Raw genomic sequence first — 22,068 nt, 5'->3', positions numbered from 1 at the left:
GTGGGGTATTTTGAGATAATACTTAACATACACACTCTGGGGACAACAGAGACTTATTTTACATATTGTAAAAAGGGGCATTATACCACCCCTTTAAATTAATAAAAAGTGACTGACATTTATAATGTGACACTGAAGACTTGAGTAATGCTGCTGAAAATTCAGGATTCAGATTGCCACCACAGGAATAAATTACATTCGAAAATATATTAAAATAGAAAAACATCACACACACACACAAAAAAAATCTTATCAACCCCAAATTTTTGAATGCTATTATATATTCAAAAAACATCTACAACTAGTTGACCTTACTGATTACCTTTGGTTGTTGGATGACTAGTTTCGTGATTCATCTCTACACACACTTCAGAATGCTTAGCTTATGTAGAATGCAGGCTAGCATAGCTAGAAGTTTTAAGTGTTTTGTCATGATTCACCTGCCTAACAGGAGTATTTTTGTGTTTAACTAAAAATAAAAACTAATTTCTTCTTTTTTTTCTTTCAGACATCAGTGGAGAAGAGGATGGAAGCACTCCTGAGCCGAGTACGGTTGATCCAGGCACGCTTATGACAAGTGAGAATCTTTTTTTCTTTTTTATGGAGAGGAAGTATTACAACATGACAATAGTCACACATTTCATATCAGTGTGATAAAAGAGATGCCTCAACAGATCTTGCTGTAAAAGTTGAAAGCGTTTTAATCATCTTCTGAAGCGTTATATAGAGTTGTTGCGTCTGCTGAATAGTGTCTCAGTCACATCCGGTCACCAGTGATGAGACAGCATTGTCATCACAACAAGGGCCTCAGATTTGTGCCAGAGATCCAAACAATACTCATTTCTCCTTTCATCAGATGAGATGCTGAGGTGTAAACATAGCAGCACACATGAAAGTCAGTATAAGAAATAGCGCCAGAACAGACGATACAAACTGTCATGTATTGATTTCCTCACGTCGCATGTTTAATTCTCGCCTTTCATGATCTGGTAACATGTAACACATTTTTCTTCTCTTTGAGTTTTATTTTTTTAAGGGTACGTAAATGGTATTCTTTTGTCACATTTTTACAGAAGTTCTGTGTAGTTATATTTCATATAGTGGGGTCCAAATGTCTAAGACCACATTGAAAATATTTGATTCAAAATCTAATATAAACCTGGAAATATACAATTTATATATAATTTAAGATTCTGTCAAATTTAAAATGAAAAAAGATTACACTATCATTCACACGTTTGGGGTCAGTCAGATTAAATCAAATTAATGCATAAGGATGTTAGGATGCATAATTCAAAAAGTGACAGTAAAGTCATTGTTACAAATATCGATTTGAAATAATTGCTGTTCTTTTAATTTTATCATAAAAATCGTTTAGCATAAAAATCCCCACAAAAATATCGCACCTCAACTGTTTTTAGGATTGATAAAAATTAATGTTTCTTGAGCAGCAAATCAGCATATTATAATAATTTCTGAAGGATCATGTGACTGAACTGGAATAATGATGCTGAAAATCCAGCTTTGCCATCACAGGAATAAATTGCATTTTAAAATATATTCAAAAAGAAAAGTTATTTGAAATTGTAATAATATTTCACAATGTCTCGGTTTTTACTTTATTTTTAATCAAATAAATTCAGAAAGAAATCCTAAATACTAAGAAATTGTGAAATTCGTGTACATTTGTAATTGAACTTTCCACTCAGATTGTTATGCTAATAATATCATTTGTAAAGGAACAATTCTTTAACAATTCATCTCAGACTTTTGATAACCACTAGTTTCATTAGTTTAATTTCTTGTGTTGTGTGGCATCCAACCTCATTTTGAAAACAGACCTTGTGTAATTTAGATACCACATGCCGAAAGTGTCTCAGCCACAGGGTCAGACTTCTGCATTTTCCCCCTCTAAACTATTCTATCTTTGGAACAACTTTTGCGTCTGTCCTTATGGAGGCAGTCTGGGCCATTGTATTGCATGACATCATGGCGGAATGATTGTTTTGGTAGGAGCTCTGCAGTCCGACACCTGAGCTTTACTCCCAAAAATAGCATTGCGTGCACACCTCCACACTGATTAGGAAGGGATATTTCTGTTGTAGCTTTAGCGTATTCAGAAGATGGACTTCCAGAGGGTGACAGTGCCAACTAAGAGGTGCCAGATCTAAACAGCTGAATGAGTCAACTCTTAAACATCACCTCTCTCAGACTCCAGGTTATGAAGTGACCAACACCAGTGAGATTCTCAAAGCTAACACGTAGTTTGGTAAATTTAGACGCAAGTTTAGTAGAGTTGCCATCCCTCAAAGCTTGAACTGGAGCATAATGTTGATCTGATGACCCACTAATGATATTTGAGGTTCAGCACGCCACATGAGGTTGGTTTGAAGTCAGGATGCTTTCATTTATCTAAGCATTTTTCTAATCTCAGTGCAATTGGTAGATTCATAAATAACAAATAAACATCTTTTAACAAAAATATCTGCCACATAATGTTTTAAGGCTGGATAGGCTGAGACTATGAGTCAGCCAGTGGTAATCCCCCTTCTAAAGGGGAAAGTTTATTCTCTAAAGCCATTTATAGATCTTTGCCTGACTGCACTTGGGAAAGAACATTTGACTTCCTGGTGTGGAGTATTTGTGGACGTCTAACCTGTGCGCTCTTTTTCGTGTCAACTAAGAGGTCTGTGTAACCACCTTTCCTTCCCTGTCACTGATGAGAGTTCATATCCTGCAACTGTAGCACCTTTTACACTGCATCCTGTTTTTCTGATGCATTTTCCATCCATACTTTCACATTGGGCGTCTGCACTTGAAATAGTTTTATACGTAAGCCTAAGTGGTCTTTACTGTGAATTTTGGGACCGAGAGAATGTTCTGTCATGAGCAAGGTTATCATGATCGTGTTTATTACATTTTAAAATATAAGTGTGCTATGCTCTGAAGAATAGGCCTTGAAATGGTTATCTTTCATTTTCTCATTCTAAGATGTTCAACACATATGAGACTTGAGCATAGTCTCTATTTGCTTTCCATTTGAATCTCATTGCTCTCTGTGAGATGTATATATATATATTTTCTTTCCTAAGGCTAATTCTAAGCCTTTTGATGTGGTCAGTTGAAGTGGTTGTAGCTTCGTGGTCAGCAATTCTGTGCTGGTAACCCAAAGGTTGTTGGTTTAAACCGCAGAAGGGATGATTTATGAACTCTAGAATTTTTGGGGTCTGTCAACAATCTACCCGTGAGCAAGACACTTAACCCCAGGTTACTCCTGAGGAACTGTCCCTGTAGTAAGGCATTTGTCAAATTATAAAAATGTGATCATTTCAAAACACATGATTGTGTCAAGCACTGGATAAGCAGCCCAAAGAAATTATATCCGGCATCTTTTCTTTATCAGTCACAAACCCCCTTAGCACACAAGAAGACTCTTTAATCTGGGCCGCTATATATTCCCGTTTATTTGTTTGTCTGATAAAGCCTGATAAAGACATGAGAGGTCTCCTCACCCTCTTTTGGCTCAACAGAACCTCAGAAGTTTCACAGGCCCTCATACAAACCCTGAACACAGGAGCTGAGGAGACAAAGGTTACCATAGCATACAGATAGTTGCTTTCAGAGAATGGCCAGGAGATCATTTTACAATGTGGCCATGAGAATGCTTATCTCAACGCCTCCTCATGGAATTTGTGTTTGATTACAGTGCGGACTAGGTAAGAAGCTCGAAGGACCAACTTGTTAATTTGTTAAATCATCTACCCATAAACATAATCAGAGGTGTTCGGGCAAGATGAAATCATAGTTGTAAAATGAAATCTAGGTAATATCTGTTTCTCAATTCATGTAAATGTTTTCTTTGAAAGCTCTGGCTTACTCCGCTGTGTTGACATATATAATAATATATTAACTTTAACATCATTTCTATTTGAATATCTACCTTTTTTAATGAATTATTTATTTATTTCTAACATACATGACCTTTTTAAACTAAACTTTATTTTTGTTGATTTTATCCTTTGAACATATTCTGCATGTTTATCGTTTATCTAAATCCTATTACTGAAAAGTAAAATGGTTCCTTGCACACAAAGATTGAGGGCCACTTGTGCATGACTCTTGAGCTCTGCAAAAGTGAACCGATGTCAAAACATCTGATCCAGAAAACCTCCCAGAAAAAAAGGCCACTCAGCTTTCCATTCCTGCCTGTCCTGGTCGTGCAGTTGATGTAATGTTGTGTGTCAGGGCTGCAAAGATGATAGTTATACAGCAGCATTGGGACATGGAGGGGCAGCTGCGGTTATTTTGGTTTCCATGTTGTTGAGGTCTCACCTTCTCAGAGGAGGCCATATACATTCTGTCAGAAAGAGAAAAGAGCAAATCATTGAGAAAATGAACAAAATGTGGTTCTTGACTGGTGGGTCCAGGGCCGTAGCTAGAGGATTCGGGGCCCCCTGAAAAAATATTGATGTGGGCCCCCACCACCCTCATCATATACTGTACAATAGATGAACATGGAGGCCCACATAACAGAAGATGGTGATGTTGTTGTAAAACCTTTATTTTAAAAGTTAAATGTTTATATAAAAATTACAACTAATAAAAAAAGCAAGAAATTGTTAAATAATAATAAAACCAATTTTTAAAAAGTAATAAATTTTTCCCCCTTCAGTCTGTTATAATTCATAAATCAAAAAGTAAACATTTAAAAAATTGACAAGAATGCAGTCTAATTCAAAAAATAAAAGCATTCATTGTCTTATTTTTTAATAAAGATAATATGGAACTGGTAATATTATTAAATAAAGCGAATAGGCTACATTTATTCATCCAAGTGCAGTGTGTTGTATTCGTGTTTTCTCGATGTTTTAAATATCATCAGCCGGCAGGTCAGATGCATAATGCAATGCGTCGTGACGCGTGTAATTTTTTTAAAACTCTAGTTACAATACTGTAAAAAGACAGGAATTTAGACCATGTAATCATTCGGTCGATTGCGGCGCGCACCGATAATAAAAAATGACTGTACACGGCAGACTGTAGACGGAAGTTTTCTAATTCCCAGCGAAATAACAATATATAACCGGTCTTTAAGAACGTCTTGATCGACTGGGATACAACCACTCTCCTTGCCTCCCTCTCCGTCTTTTCCTGGCATTTCTGGTTCCCTGATTTGTTTTCTTTTCCCCGACATTTTTCAGTCAGTTAGTCTCCTGCTCTTCCACCAAGTTCATCGTTAACTTCAGGCTGCCGCCTCAACTCTGATTGGTTCTGTTCACGAGCTGGGGCGGGACTTACAATTTTATTGGGTCCGTCTGATGTTTGTCACTGACTCTGACTGAATAATTAATACATACTTTAGGTCGGACTAAACCATTTTTATGGAGGTAAGAGCAGCAGATATTTAGAAAAATATTTACCCAAATTGCACGTTTTTGTGGTTTTCATTTAAATCTCAGGCATACAACTAATATAAATATTAGAATTATTCATACTACAGGGGCCTAAATAGTACAACTGCTGGATTTTGTGGGGCCCCCTGGGCAGCGGGGGCCCCTATTATTGTCACCACCTTTCACCCCACTAGCGACGGCCCTGGGTGGGTCCTGACCTAATAAGAGTCACAGGTCTGTTCTGATAGGATCATCATGGACGGCAATAAAAAAAAAGTATATTTATTGATTGATTTCATATATATATATATATATATATATATATATATATATATATATACACTCACCTAAAGGATTATTAGGAACACCTGTTCAATTTCTCATTAATGCAATTATCTAATCAACCAATCACATGGCAGTTGCTTCAATGCATTTAGGGATGTGGTCCTGGTCAAGACAATCTCCTGAACTCCAAACTGAATGTCAGAATGGGAAAGAAAGGTGATTTAAGCAATTTTGAGCGTGGCATGGTTGTTGGTGCCAGACGGGCCGGTCTGAGTATTTCACAATCTGCTCAGTTACGGGGATTTTCACGCACAACCATTTCTAGGGTTTACAAAGAATGGTGTGAAAAGGGAAAAACATCCAGTATGCGGCAGTCCTGTGGGCGAAAATGCCTTGTTGATGCTAGAGGTCAGAGGAGAATGGGCCGACTGATTCAAGCTGATAGAAGAGCAACTTTGACTGAAATAACCACTCGTTACAACCGAGGTATGCAGCAAAGCATTTGTGAAGCCACAACACGCCCAACCTTGAGCGGATGGGCTACAACAGCAGAAGACCCCACTGGGTACCACTCATCTCCACTACAAATGGGAAAAAGAGGCTACAATTTGCAAGAGCTCACCAAAATTGGACAGTTGAAGACTGGAGAAATGTTGCCTGGTCTGACGAGTCTCGATTTATGTTGAGACATTCAGATGGTAGAGTCAGAATTTGGCGTAAACAGAATGAGAACATGGATCCATCATGCCTTGTTACCACTGTGCAGGCTGGTGGTGGTAGTGTAATGGTGTGGGGGATGTTTTCTTGGCACACTTTAGGCCCCTTAGTGCCAATTGGGCATTGTTTAAATGCCATGGCCTACCTGAGCATTGTTTCTGACCATGTCCATCCCTTTATGGCCACCATGTACCCATCCTCTGATGGCTAATTCCAGCAGGATAATGCACCATGTCACAAAGCTCGAATAATTTCAAATTGGTTTCTTGAACATGACAATGAGTTCACTGTACTAAAATGGCCCCCACAGTCACCAGATCTCAACCCAATAGAGAATCTTTGGGATGTGGTGGAACGGGAGCTTCGTGCCCTGGATGTGCATCCCACAAATCTCCATCAACTGCAAGATGCTATCCTATCAATATGGGCCAACATTTCTAAAGAATGCTTTCAGCACCTTGTTGAATCAATGCCACGTAGAATTAAGGCAGTTCTGAAGGCGAAAGGGCGTCAAACACAGTATTAGGATGGTGTTCCTAATAATCCTTTAGGTGAGTGTATATATATATATATACACTCACCGGCCACTTTATTAGGTACCCCATGCTAGTAACGGGTTGGACCCCCTTTTGCCTTCAGAACTGCCTCAATTCTTCGTGGCATAGATTCAACAAGGTGCTGGAAGCATTCCTCAGGGAGTTTGGTCCATATTGACATGATGGCATCACACAGTTGCCGCAGATTTGTCGGCTGCACATCCATGATGCGAATCTCCCATTCCACCACATCCCAAAGATGCTCTATTGGGTTGAGATCTGGTGACTGTGGAGGCCATTTTAGTACAGTGAACTCATTGTCATGTTCAAGAAACCAATTTGAAATGATTAGAGCTTTGTGACATGGTGGAAGTAGCCATCAGAGGATGGGTACATGGTGGCCATAAAGGGATGGACATGGTCAGAAACAATGCTCAGGTAGGCCGTGGCATTTAAACGATGCCCAATTGGCACTAAGGGGCCTAAAGTGTGCCAGGAAAACATCCCCCACACCATTACACCACCACCACCAGCCTGCACAGTGGTAACAAGGCATGATGGTTCCATGTTCTCATTCTGTTTACGCCAAATTCTGACTCTAACATCTGAATGTCTCAACAGAAATCGAGACTCATCAGACCAGGCAACATTTTTCCAGTCTTCAACTGTTCAATTTTGGTGAGCTCTTGCAAATTGTAGCCTCTTTTTCCTATTTGTAGTGGAGATGAGTGGTACCCGGTGGGGTCTTCTGCTGTTGTAGCCCATCCGCCTCAAGGTTGTGCGTGTTGTGGCTTCACAAATGCTTTGCTGCATACCTCGGTTGTAACGAGTGGTTATTTCAGTCACTGTTGCCCTTCTATCAGCTCGAACCAGTCTGGCCATTCTCCTCTGACCTCTGGCATCAACAAGGCATTTCCGCCCACAGAACTGCCGCTCACTGGATGTTTTTTTCTTTTTCGGACCATTCTCTGTAAACCCTAGAGATGGTTGTGCGTGAAAATCCCAGTAGATTAGCAGTTTCTGAAATACTCAGACCAGCCCTTCTGGCACCAACAATCATGCCACGTTCAAAGTCACTCAAATCACCTTTCTTCCCCATACTGATGCTCGGTTTGAACTGCAGGAGATTGTCTTGACCATGTCTACATGCCTAAATGCACTGAGTTGCCGCCATGTGATTGGCTGCTTAGAAATTAAGTGTTAACGAGCAGTTGGACAGGTGTACCTAATAAAGTGGCCGGTGAGTGTATATATGTATATATATTAGAATTTGCCCTCAATTCTGATTTCGCCTATTTTGAGTTTGCCCAAAAATGAAAATTGTTTATTTACATTTTCTCGCCTTAGAAGAACCTGTCTTTTATAAAAGGTATTTTGAAGAATGTTGGTAATCAAATTGTTTTGGTCTTTAATATATCTAAATACCAATTCAGATGCAGCTTTAAAAAAAAAAAAAAAAAAAAGAAAAAAAAAGTTCATGGCCGTTGTAGCCTAAAAGTTTGTTTAATAAATTCTACGCTCAATCAAATAAAATATTTCTTTCTAAAGCTACTTTTGGTAATGCCTATTTAATACTTTTCTCATTTAACACAATAATGACTTTAAATTGTCTTTTGGGGGTAATTTCTCAGCCAAATTTGATGTGCGATTAATTTGCGATATATTAATCAGCACATCATGTAAATAATTAGATTCAAAATTGTAATCGCTTGACAGGCCTATAGTAGTCAACATTTGAAGTGGATCAAAACCTTTCATCAAAGTTATACATGAGTTTTGCACAATATCCGTTTCTTGTCTTAGGACAACTTTGATTAACTTTTTTGATCCACACCAAATGTTGACTATTGTGTGTGTGTGTATATATATATATATATATATATATATATATATATATATATATATATATATATATATATACACACACAGTATGTTCATAAATGTTCATATAGTATTTAATTCCATTTTTAACCTTTTTATTTAGTTTTAAGTCAAATATTTACTGAGCAAAATGAAGCCACATCCACATGTGTCGCCTTAATTTGTATAGGCAATGATGTGAGCTGTGAGTTGTTTTGGACTTTTTTTTTCACCTAAAAAAAATTATGTACAAATTTTGGATTTTAATAACTATTAATTAATTTAATAATAATATTGGTAGTATTGGCTTACCACTTATTGTTTAATGTAAAATCTGGGTTCTGAAGCAAAGCCAGTTGAGAACCAAGTTTACTGAACAGAACTTCCCAAATAGCCGTCCTCATGAACCGCTTTCATCCCTTAGATACTGCCACTCATTGTTATGGCAGCAACATATGCGTTGCCTTGGAAAATCTTGTCCTCCTCCATAGGAAACATTGCTTTATTTCTCTCACTGGACAAATTTGCAGTCACAAATGTCCTTACAATATGAGACTCACAAAGACACAGACAGTATTTGAAAGTCATTGCTAACCCATTGCTGGCTAATAATCTGCCACATCTGTAATACATGTAGAAAGTTTCAATTCAGAAGTTATGATGATTGCAATAGTTGACCTACAGTAAATGAGATCATTTACTGCTAATGGAAACATCTTTGGGTTTCACCACAGCTAAGCTTTTTTTATTGTGCTTCAGGGCTTTCCTGCAGAAGGTCTGGGAGTGTCCATAATAAAAGTAATAATCCATCTTTTGGGAGTTATAAAGTAATTCGCAGCTTTGGTTCCAGTGGCTAAACTAAATAAATAATGTTCATTGTTCAACTGATCAAAAGAACTTAATGGAAGCTACAGTAGCGCGAGAGAGACGGACAAAGAGAAAGAATGAAGTGTGTTCGTGCTTGTTTTATCTTTAAAGGAAGAAAGAGTGCTCGCTTTGTCTCTCTGTGATGGCACACTGAAGGCTTTGTAGTGTGAAATTGTCAGAAGCAGTTCAGTACATAAAAGGACAGTTCTAATAGTGTCGCTTCTTTCAACTCGGCACTTTGATTTTGATGCAGGACGGCTTTGAATTTGTGGATACCTCATTAACACCACTTAGCGTGGGATGGAATGAACAGCAATACATAATCATAGCAATTACCAAAACTATCTCTCAACCACATTACCACTCTGTATGTCCACGATCACTCAGACGGATGTTCTTTTATATTCTCATAGAAAGTTTGTGAGAATGTGATGGTATTTACTTGTGCTTGTTTTGAGATCAATAATATTTCCAGCTTGCCTTGAAATACTTTTGCATTGTTTCCTTGTAGGTCTTCTAGTGTAGTAGTTGCAGGAGATATAATCGTTGAAGAACGTAATTAAACTATTAAAAATGATCACGAGGGTGAGTAAATAATAACTAAATATTCTACAGTAGAAACCAGAAGTGATTTAATCAAATTTTGACGTCAAGACCAATTATCTTTTCCGAGTCTTCAAGTATGCGAGAGAAAACAGGATGTGTCCGTCCCACTGGTAGCCCAGAATATATCTATTCAACTGGTGTATTTGCGAGAGAAAAGAGTTAAAACTAGACCGTGGAAGTTTGGATACTGGCTGGAGTGGAGGATATCCTGCAAACCACAATGACTTATTGAGATCCCACCATGATAATTGTAGCTGGGATTTAAAGCAGGCTGAGAGAATTCTAGCGACGATCTGTGTCTTCATAGACAGATGTTGATGCAGCGTCACCTCTGGCTCAGTGGTTCACTGTCAATGCTCTGCTGTGCCAGAGGAATGTGGCTCTTAAACACGCACAAATCAAAATCTGCCATTCAAAATAGAAAACATGCATCAATTAAACCGTGTCTTCTCCAGCTGGGCTGCTTCTACTGGATCTCATACTTATTGAATCTCGGATGTATCATAGCAGTTCATATCCATCTAACCCTCTGGTTTGCACTTATCACAACACTGAGAACGAATATGGTCAAATCTGTTGTTCTTCCTCTGTTTTTGTCTCTATTGTTTCCCCACCGTCCTTGAAATAAAATCTCCTCCACACACGTCCTGCCTCTTTCCTCTTATTCCATTCACGGTTTGCACAATCATTTTCCTTTGACCCTTTGACCCCAATGCCTCTGTTCTTTGTCCATGTTTCGGTCCTCTGGGGACATCTTGAGCACTGAGCAGCATGAGTACAGTAGGTCGTGTTCTCAGCTGAACTCTTCAATTACGCGGCATTATCTTTGATATGGTTGATTCCCTAACAATGCAACCATTTTAACCTTATGTATATAAAGGTTATATTTAAGCTGATATATATTTTTTTAAAATATGTTTGTAACACCCTGTTTTGCTCTATTGATTCTTTCCAAGTACTTTGAGTTATCTGGGTCAGTGACGTCTGAGTGTTCACGACAAATGTTTAAAAAGAATCTAGCTTGTGTCGAATTCTTATAAATGTACTCTTTGTGTTCATGCTGGTTTCATTTGGTTTTTGGAAAAACTTGCATGCCATTTTCAAGATATGTTTCAATGAATGGGTCATGTGGCGTAACAAAGCAAAAAAAAAAGTAATAACATATGTTATTCAAGGTGACATCTTAATCATTATTTAAAAATGTATATTTTTATAAAAGTTAAAAACATTTTTACAAATTATGATTAATTCATAAATGTCTGTTATATTAATAATTTTGACAATGTTTATCAATAATAATAATAATGTGTAAATATCATTACTAAATATTGGATTGCATTTTGAGGAGTCACACCTCAAAGCATTTTAAATCCTTAAATAACCCTGTCATAAAAAGGTCAAATGATCTGATATTTTAAGAGAATTATTAATCTCGGCATAAAGTCCTGAGGGTCTTCAAAGGGGCCACAGGATTACTTGGGTATTTAAAACAATACATTATTATTCATATATCAAAATAATCGAACTCAAATCTTTAAAGATTGAAATGATATTTAAATTATATATTTATTTATGTCCCCCTCGGTAACTATTTATAGTTCTTGAAACTTCTGGAATCACAAAATGATTTGTGGTTAATTAATTTAATGTATAATTAGTATTTCAATTCATTAAACATTTTTTGAAAACATGCAGCTTTGCCATTATCACAAAATAAATCAAATACATGTTTAATATTGTGTCACAAAGTTTGAGAACCCTGACAATTTTCTTTTTTTCTGTAGGTTTCACCCTCACATGAATTTTCAGTTTTACACTCCAATTTATGCGTTCACCATTTGCTTGTAGATCTCCGAGCTGTGAACACAAGCTAAACGGGTTATGCATTTCCATGCTTGAGGGTGTGAAATTCTGTTTAGTACCAGAACGACAACAAGATGCCCTGCCAGCTGGCTTTTTGGCATTGTGATGGATGGAGGTTTTCCTCTCGCAAATGTACATTTGACATTTGGATGGTTTGTGTCTGGGAATAGACTGGTGAAAAATCAGCCAATCTCCGTCCAAGTGCATTCCACAGAGTCGCAAAATAAGACCAGAAGACTACTTCGAGTGTTCGATTCAGAGTGAAGGGTTCTTGGGAGAAGGAGTGAGAGGAGTGAAGGTCGAGTTGAAAGACTCACGCTTTAAAGGCCAGACGGGCCGCATTGGCTCAATCGGCTCTTTGTCTTCCGCACAGTCCTCCGTGTGTCCCGCTGAGGACTCGGCCCACAAAGCTGCCAAAGTTATGCTGTTGTATAGCGAGAAGAGTTTATGAATTAAGCATTTGGAATGCTTTCATTTCACTGTCCTTTCCCTTGTCCGAATGCAGTTTCAGTGCACTCGCTGGCGTTCCACAGGGGATTTCCTAAATGGAAAGACTGAATGGGCTTTTGCTCTGTTCCAAAGCGAGAATGTGGTTTTCTAAGTTGCAGCCTTATTAGCGAGAGCAACTGAGACGAGATTACGCTGGGCAGTCTGTGCTCTCGAAAGAGAGAGGCTTGTGCTTTTACAGTGTGCCCACACAAGTGATTCGATTAATCACGGGTCAGTGCCAACACTTTGACGGGACCTTTTGATGTTGCCTTTCCTCTGTCCAGGCTGTAATGGTCCGGCCATGGTGACATTACAGAACATACAGACAAAGGCAGTCAGTCAAGACCTTCTGACACTCTTACTTTGTTTTCATCTCTCTCTGTCCTTAAATGACCTAAGTTAACTTCTTTTTTTTTTTTTTGGAGGATGCCATTAATGAAGCAGGCGACCATGTGTCAGTGTATTGCACAATTAGAAAAGATTGAGCTCTGGGCCACTTTCTTTTCTTAATCGTGTCAGCACTAAGTGCGAATTTCCAATAAACTGTGTGTGCATGGCAAATACATTTGACCGGACGGTGACAGCAGGTGTCTGGATTCTGTGAAAAGCAAGTTAATTAATGTCTGTGATTATAATATCAATTGGAATGAATCTATAAATACATTAGGAGGAGTAAAAGGTCAAAAGAGTCTGTTTGGGATGTGTGTGACTTGTGTGTATAAGCTGTGTGTCCATTTGGCAGTCGCATTAAACATGACCCTGCTGGAGAACTATGGCGAGTGGCAGCTAACTGCAAGAAAGAGCTCAAATATTGACTTCCCTTTTTTTTCTATTCAGTTTGACAAACTGAAATCGGGTAAACCCACCCAGACGAGCTGCCGGGAGGGCAGTAAAAAGGCTGGAGCTTTTTAAAGGTTAATGTTGAGAGACTGGGCTTAAGCTAATAGCATGTATTTGTTTTCGGTATTGAACGGCAGCTTTTTGAAGAAGAATTGGAGCCGCTGATGCTGAAACATTTGCTGAATAGATGTTGTAATGCTGTGCTTCTCAATGATTATTTGAACTTTTTATGACCGAATTTATCTATATTATACATAAACAATATTATACATGACATGTGCCTCAAGGCCCTACTCGACTATTGTCTTTAGCAGCACTCTTGGTTGTTTACTTGCGTGTTTATTCATGGTTTTTTTGTAGGTCTTAGTTTGTTTAGGCTGTTCTTTCTGGTCTCCTCAAATGTCACACAAGCACCATATATCTATATTATATATTGGTCATCGGTTATCGGCTGGCATCAGAATAAAGACAATAGATGTTTTTGTTTGTGTGTGTGTGTGTGTGTGTATATATATATATACACTCACCGGCCACTTTATTAGGTACCCCATGCTAGTAACGGGTTGGACCCCCTTTTGCCTTCAGAACTGCCTCAATTCTTCGTGGCATAGATTAACCCATTGACGCGTACGATCACACCGGTGTGATCAGTCTTGGCTGGTCCCTGGAGCGTACGATCACACCGGTGTGATTAGAACGGTCAGTGCATCACGTGATCAACTGCTAAATTCAAACGTGCTTTCGCGCGTTGGCTGGCGCTGAGCCAGAGACAGACGCACTCAGTGCTGTCATATATCACAACTATTGAGTATTTTAAACCACATAATGTTTATTTTAGGTTTCAGACATTTAAATACACATAAGTACTAGCAAAACAGTGATTTTGAATTAGTAAAATAGACACTGATGTCTATGGAAACGGCAACAATAATCATTTCCATTATAATAAGACAAAACGTTTTATTCATATCAGATACACATTGTGTAAGTAGCTTTACATTTTACCCTATTCTTCTCCTAGTTCACCGGCCACTTACTTTCATGTATTTCGTGAGAAACAACAGGTCCGATTCTCTGAACTGTGAAACAAACTAACATGGCGCCGCCCATCGTGCATACAGCTCAACTAACGCGATCGTTATAAATATGTTTAAACAACAAAACACATCCACTTGCACATATTTGACAATCGGAATATCAGTGTTTCATGCTGTAGCTAATACATTTGTGAATATTTTGAATAGAAATGGAAAAAAGACATAAAAGCAGATCATCACTCATTCAGCTCTGTGTTGTGATTGCGCTGTGTCACGTGACAAGAAATGACGCGTCACCATGGAAACATTAAAGTGACAGGTTCTAAATAACGGTCGTCTTGAAAAACTCACGCTGGGGGGTCAGTTAGAATATTTTAAACTTACGTGTGAAAGGGTTAAACAAGGTGCTGGAAGCATTCCTCAGGGAGTTTGGTCCATATTGACATGATGGCATCACACAGTTGCCGCAGATTTGTCGGCTGCACATCCATGATGCGAATCTCCCGTTCCACCACATCCCAAAGATGCTCTATTGGGTTGAGATCTGGTGACTGTGGAGACCATTTTAGTACAGTGAACTCATTGTCATGTTCAAGAAACCAATTTGAAATGATTAGAGCTTTGTGACATGGTGGAAGTAGCCATCAGAGGATGGGTACATGGTGGCCATAAAGGGATGGACATGGTCAGAAACAATGCTCAGGTAGGCCGTGGCATTTAAACGATGCCCAATTGGCACTAAGGGGCCTAAAGTGTGCCAGGAAAACATCCCCCACACCATTACACCACCCCCACCAGCCTGCACAGTGGTAACAAGGCATGATGGTTCCATGTTCTCATTCTGTTTACGCCAAATTCTGACTCTAACATCTGAATGTCTCAACAGAAATCGAGACTCATCAGACCAGGCAACATTTTTCCAGTCTTCAACTGTTCAATTTTGGTGAGCTCTTGCAAATTGTAGCCTCTTTTTCCTATTTGTAGTGGAGATGAGTGGTACCCGGTGGAGTCTTCTGCTGTTGTAGCCCATCCGCCTCAAGGTTGTGCGTGTTGTGGCTTCACAAATGCTTTGCTGCATACCTCGGTTGTAACGAGTGGTTATTTCAGTCACTGTTGCCCTTCTATCAGCTCGAACCAGTCTGGCCATTCTCCTCTGACCTCTGGCATCAACAAGGCATTTCCGCCCACACAACTGCCGCTCACTGGATGTTTTTTCTTTTTCGGACCATTCTCTGTAAACCCTAGAGATGGTTGTGCGTGAAAATCCCAGTAGATTAGCAGTTTCTGAAATACTCAGACCAGCCCTTCTGGCACCAACAATCATGCCACGTTCAAAGTCACTCAAATCAACTTTCTTCCCCATACTGATGCTCGGTTTGAACTGCAGGAGATTGTCTTGACCATGTCTACATGCCTAAATGCACTGAGTTGCCGCCATGTGATTGGCTGCTTAGAAATTAAGTGTTAACAAGCAGTTGGACAGGTGTACCTAATAAAGTGGCCGGTGAGTGTATGTATATATATATATATATATATATATATATATATATATATATATATATCCATATCCTCTATTTTTACATTTAGATTGTCTTTGCTGTAATCTAACTCTGTTAGTTTATTTTTTAAAACACCAATACTTTAATAACACAAAATGTTAAATACATTCTTTAGTAAATTTTATACTGTAAATTATAATGTTGTGATGCTGTGTTAACTTATTTTTTGTTATATTTAGACAAAATAATGCAAAATTTTAATATTGGACATTTATGATCGATACATTTAGTCGAATTTTCAACTTACTGGACATAGTTATAATATCGGTGCATTCTTAGAAACTAACTTGTGTATGATAAAAGTGTAAAGAATACAATTATTATTGATCATTTATAAATAATATTTAATCTATGAAATATAAAGATAATTATAATTTATAACAGAAAATCATCATTTTTGAAGGACATTGACAATAATATTGATAATATTGATTTGTGCATAGTTTGTATATTTGTGTTTCTCAAGTGAAATGTCATCAGATACTTTTATAGAGCCAAATTACATTTGCAAATTGCTCTACATGGATGTAATTCAGTATAATAATAATAATTGTCTGTCACTGTTTTTGTGAGTCTGACAACTGTATTCTCATTTCTAGTTTACTATCGGGCACTGGTGAACTTCACAAACTCATTCCAGTATGGGCCTGAACTTGATGACATCTACTCTCCTGCTTTCCAAGAGATATCATCTGCTGTCGTTGATACGGTACGTGCAACTACTCAAGGACTGTGACTTTAAGAAATACTACCAAAGGAGTTTACACAATAATAATTAAGGGTGTGCTCCACATGGGTATTGGGTCATATTATTGATCACATGCCTTTCCTCTGATTCTTGTCTGTACAGTGTTAATGTTTAAATCAGTGTTTACCTGATTTAGTACACTGAAACTGAAGTACTTTGTATGGCAAGGCCAGCATGTGGTGATTAATGACGTTTATTTCCACCACAGCTCGAGTCTGACTACAACAGGATACCAGGACAGCAGACTGTCAATGTGGTTCTCATCAAGTAAACACAATTTCCAGTTTCAAACACTCTTTTGCATAATCTCATGTAGAAGGATTGTCAGTTTACTTGGGACATTAGGACATTCATGTAATCAAACACCTTTTTTGTATGTGTTATGGGACTTTTTATGATTACCCGGCTGAAAAACATCTTAAACAAGCTGGTCAAGGGGGTGCCCGAACCCTTTGTAAAAACATCAGACAGACCAGCCTGACCAGCCTGAGATACCAGCTCACTATCTTATGTTGGTTTATGTGGTTTGTTTGTTGTTTCGATTAAGTGTGCTCTGCGTACATTTCGCAGGACAATCGACAAAGATGTGTTTGTGGAGCTGGACGTCGGCTCAGATAACAACTCTAATGAAACGCAGATCAGAGGTGTCCTGTTCTCTGTGGTTAAAGAGGGCACCATTGCTTCCTACGATACCTCAGTAATTGGCTTCCAGTTCAGACGGCTTGGAGAAGGTTTGTTCAATACTTTTCTAATAATGATTAGATTATGATTCCTTACTAAATGGTGCAATAAATCATGATAACTGAAAATTGGTTGCTATTTACTTGGATTTGATCATTTTGGTATGATTCATTTAAAGTAAAAACAAAATAGGCTGCAGACTCAAATTTAGCTTGAGGGGCAATTTTCTATATTAGAATATTGACAAAAATATTGATAAACTAACAATATAACAAACAACAAAAATTACATTGATATTATTATTATTATTATTTTTTTATAATAATAATGATATTGACATATATTTGAGATGTTTATTTTATATTTTGGAAAACAATAATTATAATTATTAATATATATCTTATTAATAACAATGATAATAATAATTTTGACAGATATTTTGCATGTTTGTTATATTTTGCATAACAAGTAATAATAATAATATAACATTATTATAACTAATAATGATGATTATGTAATGATGATTATGATAAAATAAATAATTCATGCATTGAAATTTCAATTGTCAGATATTTTGCAGGCTTATAAATGTGGAATAAAACTAACACAATTCATTATTATTACTACTTCTAATAATAATACATTTTATAAATAACAATAAATTATGATATTGACAGAGATCTTTTGCATGCTTATAAATTGTAGAATAAGAATGTAACGAGGTTCAGATGTTATGGGAAGAAGGCGGGAACCGGCGAACAATCAACAAGTTTAATAACGTAAAATAAAACGAATACAAAACAAAAGTAAAAGACAGCAGCCCCTCACGGACGACTGCTGTCACATATCATAAAACAAAACACAACATAAGTTCAGGCCTGTTCCTCTCTCGCTCTTCACATTCGTCGCTCGTCCTTTATGCTTCCGCTCCTCCGTGAGGAGATACGAGACCGGTTCGTCTCACAGGTGTCGTTTTCAAATTTTCATTGCATTTTTACACCCCTGTCTTTTACACTTTACAGTCTGTTTAACTATCCATTCTTGCAGTTCTGTTTGGAACTAGTCATCATTCAACAGAATGTAGTATAGATAATATTTGTGTCTGGTTCATAGCTGATACACTCCCTCCTGTGGAGCCCATCGGTGTGCCAGGTTTGTCTTCAGCCAGGTCTGCTGCATGGAGACTGTAGCGCATTAGAACACAGACCAGTCTTGCTCACTTATGAAAACTGCAAGGAATTCTCAGATTATGTAGTGGCTGGATAAAGAATGAAACTTGTATGCATGTGTGCAGTCTGATGAAGACCAAAAGAAGAACAAAAGGCTTTGCATGGCTTGTCATTGATTTGAAGTGATGCTGATGTCAGGAATGCACCTACCTTGAAGTATCATTTTCACGCAATGCAACCTGTTTGTGTTTGCAGTATCTAGTTTGGTTCATATGTGATGGAATTGAGGTTTTTTTTGTCCAAGCTTTCCATAATTTTTAAATAGTTAAGGTACCGAATAAGAGAATTCAAGACTGAATAGAAACGACAGAATGAACATTGTACAGATGTACTTTGGCTTTGTTCACACTGCATATAAATCTGATTTGGTTTTCAAATCCGATCTTCAGAACTGACTGTCCACATTCTGCAACTGATCCACTTGATCAGACAATAGTCTATAGACTTCCTCATACCGTAAGTGAAATGTGTCCTAAATAATGAAAAAAACAAACAAACCATGAAATCTGACCTGCCCTTTTAGACTGAGATAAATTACCAAAACAATTCATTCTATTCAGACTAGAAAAACTTCAATAAGTCTGATTTCGATGCCCGTGTTAACAAAGCCCTTTTGTATGCTCTTGAAATAGCAAGTCCAGCATGACGAGGCTGTGATAGGCTGGCATTGAAACGTTGAAACATCTTTCAACAAAGCATCATTTACAGTTTTTCTTGAATCACTGCATTTCATTACATACAGTATGTCACTGCATTGTATATGTCTGTCTGTACCACCTCAGTGAGGCCCAGTCCCAGGGAATGCTTGTCTGATGAGTTCAGCTGTCTGGATGGGCTGGAGTGTATCCCTCTGGAGTTTGTGTGTGACAAACGGCCTGACTGCAATGACTTGAGTGATGAAATGAACTGTGGTGAGTGAGATTGCTTGATGAACCCTCTTCATTTGCCTTAGACATGAGTGGCATTGCTTTGTTAATTTTGAACTGACTACTATCTATTCTAATCAAAATCTATTTGGATTTCATGCATACAATTTAAATTTTTTTTATGCTATTCTGTCAATTTAACTTTAATTTAGTACTATTTTTTGTAATACATATTCATAGACATCTGAAAATTTGGGGGCTTTTCTGTAAGCTATTAGCATATATTTAATGTTGAGTTTGTACTTGATTGCCCTAATTATATTATTTATTTTCAAAGGTGTTGTTCCTGTACGTCCTACTGGACCTACACTTCCCAAAACCAGACCCCCACCTGGCCCGGGACCTTGTCGTGCAGACCAGGCCACCTGCAACAACGGACAGTGTATCTCACGGGATTATGTATGTGATGGCGAAACGGACTGCGCTGACGGCAGCGACGAGTTTAAGTGTGGTAGGACAAACCTTTAATTTACCACAGATATGAAACTGCTTATTTATAACTAGTCTATTCTCCGCATTCATTATATAATTTATTTGTCATTTCACAGGAACTCCATCTCCTTGTGAACCCAATGAGTTTAAGTGTCAGAACGGCCGCTGTGCCCTGAAACTATGGCGTTGTGATGGGGATAATGACTGTCAAGACAACTCAGATGAGATGAACTGTCGTAAGTCAGACCTGAGCTTCTATACACAGACGGGGGAAGTGGCCTGGAAACCTGTTTGAAAACTAGTGTTATTTTTGCAGTTCTGTTCGTTACCACTAGAGGCACAGAAATGACCCACTTTATGACTCTTTAATAATTTTTTTTCTTGTTTCTTCAGCCACTAAAAGTCCAGGGGACACATGTGCCCCGGAGCAGTTTGTGTGTTTGGCTGACCGCACATGCATTCCTGCCAGTTACCAGTGCGACGAGGAGCCGGACTGCGCCGACCGCTCTGATGAATATGGTTGTGGTAAGGCATTACAGTCCAATTAATCTTTAACAAGAAAACATTGGTTGTCATAACATATCACTCTTCTGTCTCAACTTTTCTTTCACTGTCATTTTCACTTTGACTTACTAACACTATTGCTTCCTTTAAATCCATTAAAATTTTGTATTTATGGTCTGCAAACCATTCATTTTTAGCGGCTTGTTTTGCCACACTCATACAGCTTTTCCATAACACATAGATCTCATCTCCCATATATCTTGCGCCGATAGCTTATTTAACAGGCGGCTTTGGTATTGTTTCTGCCAGCAGTGCCTCCGGCTCTGGTTGGCTAATCTCACTGAATTAATCTGCCAAATAAAACTTGTGCTGTCACAGGCTGCCAATTTAGAATCAAAGACTTGCTGCGGGCGTCTGCGGTTTCTTTTGACTATTTTACCATTCATATAATACAATTATGTGTGGATTGAAGTTGATTGTACTGTTAAATGATTATATGTTCGCTCTTTTTGGACTTAAGCACCTCCCACTGTGACCAACCCCCCGGAAGAGTCCATCACGGCAGCGCGGGGGGGCACTGTGACCTTTACTTGTTCTGCCATTGGTGTGCCCATTCCCATCATCACATGGCGTCTTAATTGGGGACACATACCAGCCAACAGCAGGTAGGTTAGGATTTAATATGAATCATGGATCTCTGAAATGATCAAGATGGCCACAATCTATGTTAAAGTCAGATAGTCCTGATTCTCTAGCCTGGTTAAAACCAGACCATTCTCAGTTGTAACTGAGTTATGGTCTGGCAAAGCGTCATAGACAAATCATTTCCAGAGGGGCGTCACCAACGGACGTCGCGGTTAGACCTAAACCCAATCAGAGCGATGAAGGAGATGACATATGCAGAGCGGCGGAGACACATCTCCGAGTGTTGTTCTTTGCTCGGTTTTTAACAAAAAGGAAACGTTCAAATCGCTTAAAACAGACGCGATAGCTGATTCGAACGAGTGATGTTCGACGGCGGCATCCATCTTTGTAATGTAGGCTACAAAATCTGCTTCAAAATCCCAGCGCTGTCGTCATCGTGTAAAGCCCGCCCCAACGTTTCTGATTGGTGCCGCGATTTCGACGGATTGGAAATGGGCTCGAATGAGCTCTTTGCCAGACTAACTTTCAGAGCAAATCTAAATTTGCCGGAAGTTGTCTGGGTTTTCCCAGGCTACTGATTCTCTTAAAGACTGAATAAATGAAATAGAAGAATATTTGTGGTTTCATCCATTTCTACTAAATTCCCGAAGCTCTCTTTGCTGAACTCTTTAAATAGGTAAATTAATAACTTCAGCACTTGTCTAAATGAAAACAGAAGGCCACACTCCGTGTTTCAGTTGTGCGATTGAGTCATGTATGCAATAAGAAACAGACTGTTGGCTTTTTGACAAAATATACTTGTGTTGTCGGAGTCAACAGCCTCGTGGGCAGTGACCAGAGTTCGAGTTTTG

At 38.4% G+C, this 22,068-nt stretch overlaps 1 protein-coding gene across 17 annotated transcripts in view; it reads left to right on the top strand.

The window, feature by feature from the left end:
• The window catches only part of hspg2 (heparan sulfate proteoglycan 2), a 121,955-nt gene that overhangs the window by 36,045 nt on the left and 63,842 nt on the right, over window positions 1-22,068 (top strand). For 15 of the 17 annotated variants that reach the window (XM_056238530.1, XM_056238524.1, XM_056238537.1 and 12 more), the window contains exons 3-12: window positions 509-577; window positions 16,652-16,761; window positions 17,009-17,067; window positions 17,371-17,531; window positions 18,595-18,633; window positions 19,493-19,621; window positions 19,914-20,087; window positions 20,185-20,304; window positions 20,462-20,593; window positions 21,093-21,237. In XM_056238530.1, the coding sequence (XP_056094505.1) occupies window positions 509-577; window positions 16,652-16,761; window positions 17,009-17,067; window positions 17,371-17,531; window positions 18,595-18,633; window positions 19,493-19,621; window positions 19,914-20,087; window positions 20,185-20,304; window positions 20,462-20,593; window positions 21,093-21,237 (1,138 nt within the window). The remainder of the gene's footprint in view (window positions 1-508; window positions 578-16,651; window positions 16,762-17,008; window positions 17,068-17,370; window positions 17,532-18,594; window positions 18,634-19,492; window positions 19,622-19,913; window positions 20,088-20,184; window positions 20,305-20,461; window positions 20,594-21,092; window positions 21,238-22,068) is intronic. The other 2 variants (XM_056238539.1, XM_056238589.1) reach the window with 1 other exon arrangement.

The sequence above is a fragment of the Rhinichthys klamathensis genome, unplaced genomic scaffold (genome assembly GCF_029890125.1).
Source record: "Rhinichthys klamathensis goyatoka isolate OS25496 unplaced genomic scaffold, OSU_Roscu_1.1 h1tg000020l_1, whole genome shotgun sequence".
NCBI classification, from domain to species: Eukaryota; Metazoa; Chordata; class Actinopteri; order Cypriniformes; family Leuciscidae; genus Rhinichthys; species Rhinichthys klamathensis.
This window is presented reverse-complemented; position numbering and strand designations above follow the sequence as displayed.